This window comes from Lissotriton helveticus, chromosome 1_1 (assembly GCF_964261635.1).
Source record: "Lissotriton helveticus chromosome 1_1, aLisHel1.1, whole genome shotgun sequence".
Taxonomy (NCBI): Eukaryota; Metazoa; Chordata; class Amphibia; order Caudata; family Salamandridae; genus Lissotriton; species Lissotriton helveticus.
Genome location: NC_136057.1, coordinates 1575047661 through 1575067109, shown reverse-complemented (window position 1 = coordinate 1575067109; position 19449 = coordinate 1575047661). Strand labels below are relative to the sequence as shown.

Sequence of the window (19449 nt, the reverse complement as noted above, 5' to 3'; positions counted from 1 at the left end):
GTCGATGTCGTTCCACATATCCTCAAAAGTTTTGGAGTTTTCCTCTTCTTCAGGTATGTCTCCATATTCCTCTGGTTCTTCGCCTCGTGGTTCAGGGGTTGGAGGGGAGTCGAAGATACCTTCTTCTTCTCCCTCGGCGTCTTCTGCCTTTTGAGCATCGACGTTCTGTAGGTCGGCCACCGGTGTCTTTGGGATTCGAAAATACTTCAGTGAGGCATTGAGTTCCTTTTTCTTTTGTAGGAGCGTTGCCATTTCCTCCTCGAGTCTTTTCCTTTTCCTTTCGACCTGGAGGACGTTCTCGGCATCAGAGGCCGGAGATTTTAGTATCTTGTCAACGTTAGTCTTCGACGATGCTGTGCCCTTTTTTGCGGGTTCGACCCTTGGTTTCGGCGTTTTTGTCGATTTTCCCTCCTCGGTGACCTTCAGTTGGGTTCTGTGGGGTTCCTTTAATCGCGGCTGACCCACGATCACCTTCTTGCTCGGCGTCGGGGCTGCCATGTGCACCTTATGTTCGTGGCCCTTCGGTTTCGAAGGGTCTTTATGGTGTCTTACCTTCTCCGTTTTCTTTTTCGGAGCCCTCGTCTTATTCTCAGCTTAGATTTTTTCGGAGTCTCCTTGTAGGTCCTCGAAGTCCGACCACTCATGCTTCGACTCCTCTGGTGCGCCATGTTCTTCCTCATCCCTAGAGGAACCCAGGTCTCTCAGGGAAGTTTTCTTTGTTGTCTGCAAAATTGTGGCATAGTGGGCCTGTCTTTGATTTCAGAGTGTCCTCAGTGTCTTCGGCGGGAACGCTGCGCAGACCTCACAGTCCTTGTCTAATGATCTTCTGGCAAACAAAGGTTGCAGACATCATGTGGGTCACATTGAGTGTACTTGTGGTGGCACTTGGGGTATTCTCCATGTCCCCTACCTCGCAATTTGTGGACCGGAGTGGTACTCTGGTGTTAAGCAGAAGCTCTTCTCTTGCCTCTGGTTACGACATTGCATAAAACACGAGTGTTGCAGTAATGGCGAGAGTGAGACTTGTACAAGAATCCTCTACCCGGAAAGAATCATGCCGAGGAAGTCTCATCAAGGACCAGGCCCTTATCAAGGAGGCGCTGGCCACATGGTCCCTTGTACAAGGCTCACTCTTGCCATTACTGCAACACTTGGTTCCATCTCGTGTTTCCAGCATACACTCTAAAGAAACCGACTGCTGAGACGCCGACCATAGTGTTCCTTCATCTCTACTCGACCATCTTATGCCCAGATGAAGTCCAATTGTCCTGGGACAAAACGCGTTGGCTGAAGCCTATGGTATTTGAAATAAAAAGACTTTCCGCAAACAAAGGAACTGACTGAATTGCAATTATTGAATATAAACTTTCTGGAAGTGCACCGCTCCACATTGTGCTTAGCTTCTAATCTGCGTTGCACTTTGCACCCAACAAGGACCCAACAAGGAGTCGAAAGTGCACCCCAACCACAGTGATTTGGTACACAAAACTACAGGAACAAAGCTGTGAGGGGCGGCCACTGTGGTCTGCCGTTGGTCCATGCTTAGTGTGAGCCGCCATAAATTGCATGTACAGTTCCAGAAGTCCCGGGCGATTGTAAAGTAAGATATTTCATGTTGGCGTGAGAACGAATGGCTGCATTTTCACGCATGTCGGTGGAAAACAATTGGCTGAATTTTCACATCATCCCTAGGTGTAAGGGAAACTCAATTTCAGAATTCTGCACACTTTTGCTTTCCTCCCGCAGGCTTTGGGTGAGGTTTGTTGACGACCCCTTCGCGTTTTCATTTTTATTTATTTCTAGTCACAACACGAAACAACGGCAGTAGATATAGAGCTGTTTTAATAAACTCTACACACAGTGCTTTATGAATCCTGTCCCCAGCCGCTGCTAAATGCATCCCAGCCTGCAAGAGCACGACACACATTGCAAAAAGAACTACCAGAGGCCGGCCGCTAGATAACACCACATGTGTGCGTGTGTGCGTTCGTTCGTTCCAGGCTTCGAGGCTCAGTCCATGTATGGCGTTTACCTTGCGGGAGCGAGGGCAATAATTGCAAACAGCTGGCGCCGCTGCTCGCTCCCGCAAGGTAAATGCCACACATGCATGAGGGCTCATTTGGAACAGTGCAGTACATGCACGAGTTTCCCAAAAAGTCCTGAGTGATTCCAAGAGGTCCCTCCTAAGCAGCGATTGCGCACTGCGTAGGCGAGACCTAAAAATGAAAAAAAACCAAAGACAATTCTGGACCCAACCACTAGATGGCGGAATAATGCAGAGCATGTGAATCCAGAAAAGGATTCATGCTGCAAAACAAAGGGTGTGAGGAGAAACAGTGGGCCTATTTACTTAATGCAATTAGATCAAAAGACTTGAGCTTCATAGAAAATTGTTGCCATGCTCTCTCTAGCCCACCAGAGACTCACATGCTACCCAATAACTGGATTTAGTGATTGTCTGCACTTTATGAGGGGTGTAAGATAGGCCTGTCTGTGGTAGGCATGGTCTTTTTAAACATTTTACATGAGACTGCTCATTGTCCTGATTTTGTAACTTTCTCCCTAGAAAGAGTAATGAAAGCTATCTCTAAAAAGTTGAGTAAAACTACTTTGATGGATAAAATTCACAGTAACCTTTATATATCCGAGCATGTGGTGTGACGCTCATATATACATGCTGTGGTTAATATATTTGCTCAGGAGGGCTCTATGCCCAACTTGTGGGTGGGTGCAGAAATCACTCCCATCTTCAAGAAAGATAGTTTGTCTAATCTCAGTGACTACATTCCTCTAAGATTGATTGACAGTTTACCAAATGTATATGCAAAGTTGATGCTAGTCAGACTAAGACTGGATTGAGGCTGATAAAGTGCTTTCACATTTTCAGGCTGGTTTAGGAATAATGTCAGTACTATTGACCAGGTCTTTGGGCTCCTGCTACTGGTATGGAAATATGTGACTTTGCAGGACATGCCTCTATCTGTTATTTGCTGGTTTAAAATGCCCTTTATTAGGTACAAACCACAATAGTATAGACGGACCAAATCAGCATTTGTGTAGTGTCACAGTTTTCAATGCATTTGTACCTCAAGTATTCCATAATTTCATGGTGTGCCTTTTTTCTATTTATTACATATATGGATACAACCGCTATGACTATTTGATTTACTATTAAGGCAGCCTTTGTCTCCACCCACTGACGTTGGTAGATAAAACCGCTTGGCATGTGCCGTTATGGATGCCCGCAAGAAGGCATAGCTATGATACACAAGGCCAGCTTGGAATTTTTAAGATCCAAGGATCCCCTTCTCCCACAAGAAGAAGGTATATGAGGTCGAAGTAGGCATATTGGCCTGGCTGGCACCCTTGACAAAGTAAGTGAACTGCGCTAGAGGGTGATGTATGCTGACTTTTTCTAGTCCAATGCAAAAAAAAAACTGATGAACAGAATGCAGAACAATTTCATACATGCATCCCAGTACAGAGATCTGTACCTAAAGCCATAGTTTTGTTGCTCACCATGCCATTCCAGTTTGAAGCCAGCCATATCCAAATCAGTCTTGACCCTGTGCCCAATGGTATTCAAGCTATCCTGGCTGATATGGGGTGAAACCCCGAAACCGGTTTTAGGATTAGAATGCTTGTTTCCGGACCAGGGAGGACTCGTGGCATTACACGCCCGGCGGCCCACACCCCCGCGCTCGCATCCATCATCCACACGCGGCACTACAACCGTGTCTACTACCCACCAGGGTGCTTCTGCACCCCATTTCAACATTCGCTATCCAGACCACCACGTACCCCAGGCTGGGTTGGAATTATCACCGGGTCTGTGGGACCTCACTTTCTCTTTCATCACAAACGCCACATAGCCCTGAAGAGTCACAGGACAATTCCTAGTGACGAAACACGTGTCGGCTGGCTGTTTGTTCCAATTCAGTTGTTGCTTCATTAAAATAACTCTTCAACATTACACTGGTGTCGACCGTTGCAATTGTGATCCAAACGAGACTCTCATACCAGTTATACCCTCACCACGTGTGCCCGGGACTGTGCTCTGTTCCCATAAGGCACAGGGTCAAGACTGACTTGCATATGGCTAGGTCTAAACTGTCATGTCGTGGAGAGCAAAAGAATGGTGGATGTAACCCAGCTCTCTTGACTGGGGGTGAATGTTTTGATTTGTTCTGCATTCCGTCCATCAACTGTGCCTTTTGCTTTATCGCCCAAAATGCGCCGGGTATGCCCAGACGTGTATCCCGGGCTCACTGTGCCATTGGATTCAAGCTATCCTAGCAGATGAGGGGTGAAACTCTGAAACCGGTCCTAGGATGCTTGTTTCCGGTCCAGGGATGACTTGGCTTGGCAGTTTGGGCTGGACTGTTCCCATGAGGCACAGGGTCAAGACTGATTTGCATATGGCCAGGTCTAAACTGGGATGGCATGGTAAGCAAAATGATGATGGATTTAACCCAGATCTCTTGACTGGGGGTGAATGTTTTGATTTATTCTGCATTACGTCCATCAATTGTGTGTCTTTTTACTTTTTCTAGTCAGCATACTTGTTAAGTGGTTAATGGCTTCTCTCTTACCTCTATACCGCAGCTTGCGACTACAGGATCCGTCCACCTCTAAGTTGCACTATGGGGCTCTAGTAAGCCTGATTAGAAGTTACCTGAAATCACTGAATGTATCCCCCAATTTATTAAGCCTTGTGTGTGTGTATATATACATATATATATATATATATATATATATATATATATATATATATATATATATATATACATATACATATATATATATATATATATATATATATATGCTATTCAAGCACGCTGTGGCAAGAAAGGCGAGTTTAAGTTTCTCCCCGCGAGTGTGACCGTGTCCTTACACGCGAGCGCACATATATATATATATATATATATATATATATATATATATATATATATATATATATATATTATCCCATTATCGTCGGTGCTGATTCTCCCACCGCTTTATGACAGCAAGCCTGTAGCGGGGTAGCAGCTCCCAACACTTCCACAGTCTTTTCACTTCCAACCAGAAAAAGACAAGCCACAGCTCAATTCCTTCAGCACGTGTTTATTTTAAATAAGTAGCAATAAATGCCCGATGCGTTTTTGGAGCTCACCGCTCCTTGCTCACAGGTCAGTTGTGTTTGCTTCACCTTTACACATATATGTTATGTTATGTTATTTGTTTTTTTATAGCGCACAAATCACCCTGGGGCATCCCGGCGCTGCCTAGAGACACATCACTGGTTGTGAGGGCCTGAGCTATGGTCATCAAATACAGGAAAGCCTTTAGGTGTTTCCTGAAGGTTCCATAAGATGGAATATCCCTCAGGGCCTTAGGCAAGCTATTCCAGTACTTGGGCGCCAGATAGGAAAAGGCTTTGCCACCTGTACGTTTAAGACGTATGCGAGGGATCTGGAGCAAATGTAGGGAGCCAAATCTTAGATTACGGCCTGGACTGTGTTTTTTTCAGTTTCTTTTGTAAATAATACGGGCCTTGTCCGTTTAACGCATTGAATGACAGACAGCCAATTTTAAAGATAGGCCTTTTTTTTACCGGTAGCCAATGCAGGTCTTTCAGCAGAGGTAGGGAAGGGGAGCCTGCTGGCATGTTTAAGATCATTTTGGCAGCGCTGTTTTGGATGACCTGTAATTTGTTTAGTAATGCTACACCCACCTCGGCCAGCAAGGCATTTCCGTAGTCCAATATACTTGAGACTACACCACAATCAAAGTAGGACTACCCATTGGGTATTAATAGAGATGAAGAATTAACCATCCATTTAAGGTAGAATTCTCACAAAGACCTATTATTTTTTCTGGTTTGAAGGGAGGTTCAGTGTAAATATTTCTGTGTACATCTTGGAATGTAAGTTTGCTGTTATCCCTGCTTAGTCTACAAGTCCATATTCCTTAAAGTATGAACTCACATTTGTTACTCTACCTAATCCACAGCTCCATCTTTGTGAAGATGAAATAGCATTTCCCAGCACACAGATGTGAAATATATGCTCAAGCTTTGATTTTTTTACCAAAAAATGAATCTGTTGTAATGGCGATAACAGCTATTTGACCAGAAAATGTTTTAACTGTGAAGTGAAGAGCCTGCTAGCTGTAGCAACATTTCTTGAGGTTCTTATTTTGTGTATTGTCTCCCTGTATCCCTTTATATTCTCTTGGGAGTTCCTTTCTTGCGTTTCATCAATCAATACCCCCACTCTTCTCCCTCTCCCTATCCTCATCCCTTCTGCACCCAAATAATGCCACAAGTATGAAAAGCTACACATTCATCCTCTAGGTTCCTTTACTCCCATCTCACCTGTGCACGAGCCATTCAATCCCTAACTTTGTTTTAGATACTTCCCTTCAAGGCATTACTTCCTTCCTCAATCGCCCTTCCATACAGACTCCAACTCTTCGTCGGCTAGCCAAATTGTGTTATTATTTTAGTCTCCACACAAAATTTCCACAAGTCAAGGCTACAGAAAATGGAAGAGAGAGTTGATGTTAAACCACAATAGTGTTTATGATGGGCTAATGATCTTTTAAGTATAGTGAAGCCCTTTCAAGCAAACAATGCTTATAATTAGTATTGTATGTGATGCCCCACTTCTTCCCCTTCTCCAAACCTTCATTGTAGTGAAGTTCCGAATGCGGTCAAACTCGAACATGATCTCTATGTAGTCGTTGGCTGCAGTCTCATTTCTCCATCCCACGTAGTCATAGCCAGGCCATACATGGTACTCATGGGTCTGGGTGAAGTCATCAAGACCAGAGACTCCATCCGTGAGCTGACCAAGTCCCTCGGTCATGCTTGGTAGAAAAAAGTTGCAAATCAAAAGAGCATGAATCTCTCCTCCTGCATACGTGAAAAGCATGCATTCGTATGCTACATAGTGTGTTTGCCATGGCAGTGAAAATAACTGTGGCACAATAGCACATTATTTAGGGCAACTGTACTAATAAACGCACACCAGAGATTTTTAACTATAGTGCGAAGGTCAAAGTCCAGTTAATTACCTCAGCAGAATGGTAATATGAGAAAAACACAACTTCCTGCTTTGCAAATTGTTACATGTTACAATTATTTTACACATCGGAAAAACTTTTTCAAACATCACAAAGCCTCCGCAATGTGATTTGTATCTCATAGCATAAACGTAACCACTAGATGCCTGATTTTGGCAAAATATCTTTTTTTATTGCTGTTGTTTTTTTCTTACAAATACACATGGAAAATGGAGGGATCCAAAGGGACCCCTCCCTTCTTGATTGGCTAGCTGTAACATAAACAACATGTTGTGGCAGCCATTACAGGACTCGTGGACCTTGTCCTCGGTGTGATGCATTGTGAAGAATGCCTGTTTTTGAGGGTCACAAAACGAAGTATGTCTCACCACTCATATACATAGTGATCTAAAGCTGTGTGCAGGACTATTTAGGCAGCATTAGTATAAAGTATGAGTAAGTGAGGTAGAGAAAGGGATTCAACAGCAGAGTGATCGGAGAAAGGGGACTGACAGGAGAATGGACTGTGAAGTTGGTGGGAATGGAGAGCGTATTCTGTAGGCCTAGCTATAATTTTCAAGACACTCTACAGACTTTAGGCTACCTAGCTGCTAACATCTCTGCTGTGGACCCCTGAAAAACTACCTGTAGCTCAACTTCATATCGAACAGACAAAAGACAAAAACAAGCTTTAGCAAGAGACACAGAAATGGCTATGAATGGAATTTAGTAGGTGTATAAGGAGAATGGAATTAGGCAGAGTAGCAGAGGCACAGGGGTGAAAACAGAACAAAAGTGAGCAGGCGAGGAGGACCAGAAAGGGTGGCCGGGTGGGAGCATGAAGAGCCCAGAGAAGTGTTTTGCATTGTGAGTGGCAGGGATTCAGGAAGTGACTTCTCTCCTGAAACGTTATGGATTGAGAGTTCAGCCCTTGGGCCAGGTCCCTCTGTTGTGAGCCTTATCCTGGGCTCTTTCTGTGGTACAAGAGGAAGTCCCTCATGTCATAAGACTGCAAACACTAATGGCTGAGAGGGTGACCTGACTCTATAGATCATAAATAGGTTTCAGGAAACTTCAACATGTCAGATTCAGTCAGTGCACTGGCTAGATTCATTAGTGAGATACATAGTGAGGAGGAGGAGGAGGTGTAGAAGATAAGAGAGAGGCTATATTTCCTGTACAGGCAAGATTGTCATGAGTGTCTCATGAAATACAGGTAGGTTCTTTAAGTGCCTCCGTCACTATTATTATTTCTGGCGTTAGCCGAGACCTCCTGATTTGCAAAAAATATATATAATAAATATATTTTATATTCCAGCCAGCCCCCTTCGACTGGTCTGCTGCGGTGCCATTTACATTTTTCTGCTGCCCATTACAGCATACAGCATGGGATCATATCTCAGCCTATTTCAGCCACTGTGAGTGACAGCCTTGTGCTGGGCCTCAAACTTCATATGTTCATCATACATAAAGTCGTGGTTGTGTGACTGAGTGAATCTTAGGAGTACGTAGCTCGCTCCTATAGCCCATAATACGATACATTATTTCATGAAAGCATGATCTCTCTATATTGTTTTTTCTCATATTCGATATTCGTAATTAATCTGCACCTTTGGTCATAGTCCTCTGTTGGAACAAGGGAGAACTCCACTGTGCAAGAACTCCAATAATATGAAGGCCCCAAATCACTGTCTCTTGTGACTAAGCATGTGCTGCTAAACAATATTATCACATCAGCTTATTGACGGGAACTAAGGGTGAGGAACAGGACGTGTTACTGATTATTATAAAACTGAGGCCATATGCGGTGTATTCACTAAATACTTTCAAACCTTCTAGGGCATCTTCGCAGCCATGCTTGAGAGCAAATCAGCTGAAATGCCCAAGCACTGTTCATAATTTGGAAACATGCCTGTGTTGCCTCTTTCCACAATATCTGACTTTCAAGACAGATTTTGTAAGGTTCAGTAACCATATAGTACCTGTATCCGACTGCTCCATCGTAGATCGAATCATTCAGGTAAATTAACTTCCCTTCAGAATCGTACTGCTGCCCAGAAGGAGCACTGTAGGAGACCAAACCATCTAAAACAAAAAGCACAAATCATTAGACAAAGTAGAACCCAGCCATAAAAATGGGGAGACTCGCTACACCCACAAAGAACAAAGCATGAGAAGATGGCTACATCAGCAACAGTTTATAAAGCTACAGCACAACTAGAAGGCAGTCATGTCGATTAAACTGAATGGAGACATTTCCTGATAAATAGCAAAATCAGCTACTGTTTTTATCCTGCATACCAGGAAATAGAATGAGAAAGCCCTCATAATATTTGTGAATGAGGTTGTGAAACTTTTTCTCGCGAGTACCAGCTACAAGTTCCACAACGGCAAATGTGGCCATCTCTTTGGCATTTATTTAACTGCCCTATTTCTCTGACACAATTTCAACGATAATCCTGCTGCTTGTAGAGATGTACCACGAAATAAGGAAGAGGCAGAAGCTGTACTCATAAAAATGCTCACTAACATCAAAGAAACTTGATAAACTTTTTCATTAACATGCTAAGGCCTCATTCTACGCGGGAAACAACCTTTACAACGAAACTTTTACAACGCAACATCCATTACATCGCATGCCATTACAACGCAACCATTACAACGCATGACACTAGAACGCATACCACTACAACGCATGTCATTACAACGCAGTCATTACAATGCATACCATTACAACGCATACCATCACAACACATAGTGCCCTTACACTATCCAACACTTACCCTACTGTTGCACCCCCTGGAGTTAGAATAGTAATTTCACCCTACTGTTACACCCCCTGGAGTTAGAATAGTAATTTTTACCCCTACACTATCCAACACTTACCCTACTGTTGCACTCCCCTGGAGTTAGAATAGTAACTTTTACCCCTACACTATCCAATACTTACCATACATGCAATGTAATGGTATGCGTTGTAATGGTATGCTTTGTAAAGGTAAAAGAGTTGTAATGGAATGCGTTGTAAAGGTAGTTTTTAAAAATTCGTTGTAAAGGTATGCGTTGTAAAAGTATGCGTTGTAACGTCATACATCCTTCTACGCAACTCACCTCAAAGAGAAATGAAAAATTGAAAAGCAATTTGCACAAACTCCAAAAAGAGTACCAAACCACATCATGAAAGTCTCTTATGAGAGCTAAGGTCAATGCCTAGAGGTTGGGTTAGTTACAAAAGCGTGTTGTCCATTCAGGGTACTGGAGACAGAACAACAGCTAGAGCCGGCTTCAATTGAGAGACCCCTGAAGAGGAAACACATAAATGAATTTTTATCTAACTACTGTGCATCAATTGGACCGTATGTCTGTAATGTAGGGGCAAAAGTCCAAATGACTTGGACTGCTCATTAGGGATTTCAGATTGCAGCATGCTGGTGTAACACACCATGTTTCCATTCATAATCTTTAATTTAGTGAATCAGTCCATAAAAAGTATTTGTTGTCTTCATTTGCTTCTAGTGAACTAACTGGATTAACAAATCTAATGAAAAGGCACTCCATATCACCGCTTCTATCACACAACCACTAACCCTCTCTTCTCCATTACTAGGCCTTCCCTTCCTCTTCAACCGCTTTCTATCTCTGTAACTTTTCAAGAATTCTGTAAATCAATGGTAATTCTACCACTACTAAACAATATTTATCCCTGACTTTCTATCCAAATATTATCCTGTATCCTAACTTCCCTTTTCTAAAACCCTTTGGTGATCATCATCGGTTGCCTATCTTTCCACACCATCTCAACATAATTAGTTTCTCAGCAATCTTTCTGAAGGCACTGTCACACATATGTCCAGTATTCTCGGCTCTGCCCTCACAAAAGCACATTTCTTTCATTTCTTCCATTCTTATCCTTCTTCATTTCTCCGCAATAGTCAGAGATCCAACTATGCAGTGCTTAATTTGTGTGGTGTTTTTCAGTGCCCAGCACCGGCACTAATTTCACAACTTAGTAGTTCACCATAAGGTGGTGCTGTGCATTCATTTTTAAGCAGAGATTATTTTAAAATGATTTAACATTACAATAATAATACCTTGCCCAGGCCATTCTTACAGCTTTGGGTGACAATGAATAGTCCACTCATTGTCACGTGTTGGAGTGTGTAGGTAAGTAGATAAACGTACCACTAGCATGAGGCAGCGCAAACTGCAGTAGCCTCCCGTGAAATACCTTAGGCCCTGGCACTTACTTTCTTAGCAAATTAAGGGCTATGCTACATCTCTTGGCTGTCTCAGGACTGCAATGGTTAGCCGGCAAGATGGCTTATCTGCTCACCACTGAAACGTGGTAATCAGGTTAAGAGTCAAGTTTCAAGTTTCAAGTTTGTTTATTTGTTTGATTAGTTAAAATCTTACAAAAATGTGACCTTAGAGAAAGTATCAGCATCAATACACATTTATACATCGTGCAAATAGTAAATGTCATAAAAAAAAAAAAACTAATAAAACTAGATAAAATTTTCCTTAAGACCTTTGGCAATCACATTTAAAAAATTTACAAAAGCAACATTCATTGGTAGGTCATTCGGGCTTAGACACGCCATTATTGCTTGTCTACAGGTTCTTATATCTCGTGCATTAAACAACCTCCTGAGGATTAGTCTCCTTTCTGAGGCTATGGCAGGGCACAGACATACCAAGTGCACAATGTCTTCTTTTCCCCCCTTACAAAGTCTGCATAACGTATGGCCCTCGTTTGATTTCCAGGGTGGAAGATGACACAAACTTGGCCATAGACCAAAGCGTGCTCCTATAAATGTTCGCTTACTTTGGACTGACCATGCCGTATGGAGGTAAGCTTGGACTTGTTTTTTTTTGTAGCCGTTTATGATTGGCCATGAGTGCTTACGTTTTACTAATAAAGCTTTGTCTTTTAGCAGCGATAGGTGAGTAACCAGATTATTGATTGTTTTTTTAAAGCTTTCCTGCGTTATTGTGTTTTCCCAGATTGCTGATATTCCAAACTCTTCTTTTGCGTTGTTTAGGTATTTCCACGCTTGCAGTTTCTCGTTGTCTTTAACCTCTCTCCACAAAGCTATAGACAATTGATTCACCTGATCATTTTTTACTCTATTCCAAACTTCTAATATTTGGCCTTGCCGGGCATATAGCTGATTGTTCATACCGAATTCCATCCTTATTTGCGCTTGTGAGGCGTTACATGGTAGGGTAAATAATATTTTATAGGTTTTTGCTATAGCATTGTTGATGAGCACAGCATCCTTCCCATTTAGCACTTCAGCACCGTATGTTAAGGATGGTAGTAGTTTGGCAGCTATGATTTTTAACAGTGGCCCGTGTGACAGTGCAGATAGATTCTTTTGTAGGGTTCTAAATGCCGCAATCAGACCATATTAATTTCCTCAAATTACTATTCGTATTTCTGAGTTGTATCCTAACGTCTTCATTATCCGGCATCTTGGTAAGTTGTTTCCTCAACTTGTTACGGGTCCGCCACACTTTTTTAATAGTGTAGGGAAGATTGATTTTGTTATCATTTTTTATTTTTTTTTCCCTGAATTTCGATTTCTTACTAGTCGTGTTTTCATTATCCAACTCTACTGCCTTTTCAGTGAATTGTTCCCAACATAGTATTGCTGCCTGCGTTGCTTGCTTCTCAAAACATTCAACTGCCAATTTTTGGGCCCTTTTTTCCACAACATATTTTTTATCCGGTTTCCAGATGACTTTCTTAAGATTAATTGACGTAATCTGTCCTCGTGTGGTTAAATAACTTTGATGTCTGGAGAAATCAAAACACAATTCCACTATTTGCTGGCTGTGATCACTGTCGATTCGCTTATTGAGTCGATAGGAACCAATTTTATCAAACATGTCTAATGACATTAATGTAAAGTCAATTCTTGATTTGGATTCGTGGTTGTGAAATGACCAGCCAGGTGTTTGATCCGTTGGGAACCTTCCATTTAGAGCACGTAGTCCTATTGCCTCCAAGTCCATCAGTAGGTTTTTCCCAATTGAATTTCCTTTGGGAATTGGACTTTGATCAAATGATTGTTCCGGGATGGACCGTTCATAGTTTTGAGAGTGAACCAAATCATTCCGTGTCATGTTAATCAGCAAGTTAATATTAAAATCCCCTGTGGCTAGAATACTGACAGTCGGATCAATCATTAGTTGTTCCAGCAGGAATGTTACTAGTTCAAAACTTGTGTTCTTGCGTGATGCCTGATTTGGTGGAATATAAATATTAAGTATTAGTAAGTTAATCCTGTTTTTTAGCTCGTCATGCCCCATTGTTATCTTAACAGCTTGTATATTTGCGTTATTGGTATCCAGCTGTTCATGGTTGATTTTGAGGTCCATCCCAATAAATATTGCCAGGCCCCCACATGGGCGTCCAAACTTGGTATATTTGATGGCTGGTACATAGAATCCTTTATAACCTTGTAAGAAGAAAGCTTACGTGTTCCATGTCTCTTGCAAACATATGATTTGATAGATATTTGACAGGGATTCTATTCCGGCGTTTTGGATTTTTTTTCCCAGTCCATTGATGTTCCATGAACATATGGTTACCGGCTGCCGATGATCTCTCCGTTCCTTCAGTTTGTTATGGTTATTACCCGGTCAGAGATCATGCAGAGCATTCCGTATCCAACTCTCATTTATTTGCCGAGGTTCTACCAGTTTTATTTCTTCCGGGCTCTCCTTATTAATCTGGTGTGATCTACCCTGTGGGTTTTTTAATATTGAATATACTGGGAGGCCTGTTACTTCCTTACAGGCGTTTTTTGGGAGATCCTTTTTAAACGGACTCGGGTAAGGTTTGGAAGGTGGATGAGCAATTTTGATCCCCCAACCATCGAAAATTTCTTGCTGTTTTATAATATGCTCCGCTAGACGAGGGGTGTTGACCGTTAGGACTGTGTGTGGCCGAGAGCCGTCCATATTATGTGCAAATCCTACCGACTCAATGTCTTTTGATGTTATTTTTTCTAGCTCAGGAATCGATTTGAATAGTTGTAAGATATTCCCTCTATTCAGAATATCAATAGAACCTCTTGAGTTGTATACTGGTGTAAATATTATTTGTACCAATTTCTTTGAATTCGTTGATACCATCTTGTTTTCGCTTTTATTTTGCATAGTTTTACAGATAGTTTGTTTATCTTCTCCAGTCCTTGTAACTGTTAATTCCTCATGGTTACTGTGATAATCTCCAATATACCTCTTTTTGCTTGTTGTTTCTGCACCAGTTGCAGTGCCTTCTGGTTGATTTCCAATACCAGGTCGGTAATCTTCCCTTTGGATGGAATTTGTAGGATCATTCAGTGAGTTGATTTTTTCTTGACAAACTGTTCTCCGTATCCTTAAACCTGAGCGGTTGTTTCTTCCGTTTAATGAGATGTTAGGCTCAACTTCAGATAGCGCAATTTGAGTATCACTAGAGTCACTATGTATATTGCATGGATAATTCCAGGCTATACATCCCTTTCCATTTTGAGTATTACTTACTATAGGTTCCTGAGATACATTCTGGTTATTGTGTGTCTGCATTTTTTTCCCAAGGGGTAAATTTCCACCGATTATTTTGGCCACATTATCATTCGGTTTGGTTTCAGTGAGGGTATTTGGCTTGTTTTCAGTCTGTTTATCGGTCTGATTATTAAAGATATCATAATATTTTTCACCTTTTACGCTCTTGCCCACGGTATCAAGCTGGATCTCCTCCATCTCACTTTTTGTCAGAGCTGGTTCTTCTTCGATTAAGTCTTCCGGATCGGAATCCTGGGATTCTTCTGATGGAGGGTATACATTTACAGTGTTTTGATTTCTTAGCTTATTTCTGGCCTTACGGATTTTTTTCCTTTGTCTCTTTGAGAGTTTATATCCTTGGCAATTGATTTTTTCCTTTTCTGCAATTGTTTGTCCATAAAGCTTTTGCGTGCCTGCGGGTGGTGATTCGGTTTCCACATTCTGCCCTACTGTTTTTCCTTGAAGTTTTGGTATATTTACCTCTTCAAAATTAGTTTTTTTTGTTGTTTGAATAATGTTATGATCTTCAGCGGGCTGTGTGGTTTGACCTGCTCCGACTATTTTGCCTGTGTTTTTATTAGGAATTAGATCTTTTACATCTTCCAATATGGTGTTTACTACCTCGGGTATGGTTGAAAGTTTATTTATGATTGGTTCACAGGGACACTCCGAGTAGTTAGTTGCTGCATGTTCTTGGGCTTTAATTATTAAGCAGTTCAGCGCCGACAACTTTCTGTCTATTCCGGAAACTGCATTAGCCATTACTCCAAGTATGTCAATTTGTGTATCCATTTTATATGACTGATATGTCAGTGCTTCTAGTATTAGCGTAGACGTTTGGTAGAATATGTCCCATGTAGCTCCAGAATCACTTTTATCCTTTATCTCTCTTGTGGGGTTATGATCTTTAATTGGACAAGTCAAATCCCCGTTTTTAGGGGTCACACAGATTTGCTCCCTTTCCCTGTGAGTTGAGTTATTGCTTTCAAGAATTTTTATCGATGTAGATTCTACCACATGGTTTTTTGATATATCCAAGTCGTGGTTTCTTAATTCAAGCATTTTCCGTTTTTTAGTTTTACCAACTTCGACCTCCGCTGATGATTGTAGTAACGTTTCCCGTACAGTATTTCTAGGTTCCCATTCAAACTTGTTTGATTGTGAAGAATCTACTGCCAGTGCTGTCGTGCTGTCGGTGACCTTATTGCTTGTTTCATGAAGTTTCCTCTTAGTTGTAATGTTCACATTAATCTCTAATGGAATTGGCCTTTTCAAGTCTGTGGGTTGTTGACGCATAGGAGTAGTTAGTATTGGCTCTTCGATCTCTCTTTTAACCATGCCCGTTGACTCTGCGTCGTTTAGCTGTGATTCATGCATTGTAGTATGATATATTAGGTCTCTGTCTAGGTTCAATGTTTCACTTGCTCCGCTCTTAAGTTTCATTTCTTTGTTTAAAATGTTTCCATTCGCTGAATCTTCTATGTCAATACCTTTTTCCACGGGGAGTCTTGATGGTTCAATTGGGGTTTGTAATTGATGTTTGGATGTGTCTGATTCCATTGACATTAAAACCCCAGTAGCGTCGGTCAGGAATTCAAATTTCTGTGGTATTTTTGTTGACTTTTCAAACATCCGTGCAATTGGTGAGATTAGAGTTTGAGTTTGCTTTAATCCCTTTGTCTGTGCTTTAATATTTTTTTGTACCTTGAGTGCTTGGGTTTTGCGTGTCTTTTTGGTCTGGGTGCCTGATGATCTTATCTTCCCAGAACGCATCCCTGGTTGCTTTGATGCCAATATATCACTTAGGGCTACGCTCCCAAACTTAAGAAATTGATTAGTGGTGGCCAAAAGTGAGGTAAAAAGTGGTAGAGTTCAGATGATCACTCTACAGCCTTTATACAGCCTGACATTGGTCCTCCCCTTCAGCTCACTCTTGCCCTCCCAAGCCCGTCTACCCCTGGTTTAGGGCAGCTGCCGTCGGGAAGAGGGCGAGGGCGAGGGCTAGATCTGGCAGTAGGACTGTGATGTAATACTATAGTGATACTATAGTGATCTTTGCTTTTTCTTGGGGCAGTGTGGATACAAGGCTCAGCACCGTTGAAGCGAATATTCCAAAACTGCAACTCAGCCTGATCACCCGGTCACCTGTGATGTGATGTGATGTGCAGCTATTATATGCTGCTGTTAGATCAAGATTGTTGAAAGGAGGCTTATGTGGCTCCTGTCTGCTCCTGCCACTAGCTCTGCCTCTGGAGCGCCTGCCAACAATAACGTTTCAATGGGGTCTTTATGAGGGCTATACTGGATTTTCGCCTTCCTCTCCCCCTGTTGGAGACCCCCAAAGGATACCAAAGACGCCAAAAGATGCCAAATAACCCCTCGTTACACTGCCCGTGACACCGACCGCCAGTAGGGGGCTTTACTCTCCGGTCCCTGCCAGGCTGCGACCCCTTGCAGTCTCGCTGTTTGTATCCTTGTGCACTTAGTGGTTGTTGATCTTCACTACCCACCTCCAGTAAAAACGGGCCAGTGAACCAGGGCAGTGGGGGGGCGACTGAGGTCTTTCAGTTTGGATGTTTACTCCGCCGAGAAAACTCTCGCTGCGGCTCCGACCGCAGCAGAAGGGGAAGCTTGGCCGGACGTACCTGGCTGCCTGGCTGCCGGGGGGAGACGTGCTCTCTTCTCCACGCTCCGCTCCACTGCCGCTCCACTGCCGCAGTTCTAACAAGGGGCGGCGGTGGCAGGAGCGGCGGCTATAGCTCCGCTGTTAGCTCCGAGGTTTGTCCGTATTTGTCCTCGGATTACTTTGCTTGGCAGCCCGTTGCTCGTTACTCGTTTCTTGTTGGATCCACCGCCAACAACTCTACGCACTCGACTTCCTCTCGACTTCCTCAGGTTAAGAGTCTGAATTATAACAGACTACCTTCCATTCTTCCATAGTGGGTAAACTAAGAATCACTACATGGAGTAACAGTAACACCTCTTTGCACCTGTAAATTGCTTAGAAACAGGAACCATGGGATGTGCAGCAAAATGTGAAAATAAGTTAATATTATTATTATTATTATTATTATTATTACCAGTAGTAGTAGAGTTCTAGGTGCTCTGTGTGTCCTACCACGTGTTCTTTTTTTCAGGGAACTCATCACTCTCTCCTAATACCTCCCCGTCTGTGAAATCTCTAGAACTACCACAGATAACAGTATCAGATTTTTTAACTTTCAGGTTATGAAGTTGTAAACTGTTGTTTTCTGCTAAGGGAACTCTACTGTATCTAGAAGCCAGGGTATCCCCAAAAGTGTACTAATTCATGGGGTCCTTCACTCCCCTAGCACGTATGTTTGGGGCTGCCTATCAGAGAACATGCCTGAGTATTTGGGTTCATGTGTGGTGTGCATTAAGGCAAGGTGTGGACTCTGTAGATTCCTATGCAAGAACACAGTAGGCCTACACATAAGTGTGGGCCCCCTGCACAAGTAAAGGCTTGCAGGATTTCTTCTCACTCAAATAACTTGAGGGGCTGTGCCATGGAGGTGCCATAGCAGCGTTAACCCTGTCTGGTTTTGGCTGCAAAACACCCTTATCTTTGAGCCTTGCTTGAACACTAGACCGGAAACATCCATTACAATGCAGTCATTACAACGACCTACATTTACAATGCAACTACCTTTACATCGCATGCCGTTACAATGCATGCCATTACAATGCATGTCACTACAACGCATGCCATTACAATGCATAACATTACAACGCATGCCATTACAGCGCATTATAAGCTAAGTAATGGAAATTTCTTTTGTATTATGTTTGGTATGGGTTTTGGGGTACATGGGAATAGTAATTGTTACCCCTACACTATCCTGCACTTCCCTACTGTTGCACTCACTGGAGTGGGAATAGTAGTTTGTACCTCTACACTATCCAACACTTGGTAACTTTTACCCCAACACCATCCAACACTTACCCTACTGTTGTCCTAAAAGTATTATGAGTTGTGATGGTATGCGTTGTAATGGTAGTTTTTAAAAATTCATTGTAATGGCATGCATTGTAAAATCATGCAATGTAATGGTAGTTGCGATGTAAAGAGTGCATTGTAAAAGCATTCGTTGTAATTGCATGCGTTGTAACTTCATATATTCCACACGACCTAAGCCTTGCTTAAACCACAACCTGTTTTGTAATTGAAATAGACTTTGTTTCAGATGTAGGTTGATCCACTTTCAGGATGTCTGGATTGTGGGAGCTCAGTCCACACCCTGTGGCCATCTCTGGCTTCATCCTTTGTGTCCTGGTGAATCTGCCATGCCTCCTTGGAAATCCTTATTTTCTTTTCAAGTTTGTGCCTACCTTTTTTGCTGAACTGTAAAAGATGTAAGCCTGCACACACACTCTCTCTATTTTGGGTCGGCTGAATTTATGATTTGCAGATTTGTGTACTCATACTTGAGTGTTCATGGATGCTGGCCAGTATCTCTAGCATTAGATACATATAGATCCAGAGAGAGAGAATGTAGTTCTCTCTTTCTCTCACAGTACTGTACTCTTCGCTAGGTCTGTTCACCCTTTGTTCCAGCACGATTTTTTTTTTTTTTAAATAGTTTTTTATTTTTCTCATCCACAGCACAATACATACGTCCATTATGAGCTAGTAGTACGTTATACAACATTACGGCACATTTAGGCACACTTAGCACTCAAGGCCCAGAACCCTGCATTACATCACAGCTGTTATCTAAGCCTCGCTTAATGTCCACTTGGTCGTTCTTATTCCAGCACCATTTTAACTACCTTTCTAGCGTTGGACGTACTCTGGTCTCTATTTAAAACCGGTCCAGTACTTGT

The 19449-nt window shown here is 42.3% G+C and overlaps 1 protein-coding gene across 3 annotated transcripts in view; it reads right to left on the bottom strand.

The window, feature by feature from the left end:
- Window positions 1-19449, bottom strand: part of DDR2 (discoidin domain receptor tyrosine kinase 2) — a 795992-nt gene that overhangs the window by 383479 nt on the left and 393064 nt on the right. For all 3 annotated transcript variants that reach the window (XM_078687193.1, XM_078687208.1, XM_078687202.1), the window contains 2 exons: window positions 9030-9132; window positions 6669-6852 (listed from right to left, as the gene is read on the bottom strand). In XM_078687193.1, coding sequence (XP_078543319.1) covers window positions 6669-6852; window positions 9030-9132 — 287 coding nt within the window. The remainder of the gene's footprint in view (window positions 1-6668; window positions 6853-9029; window positions 9133-19449) is intronic.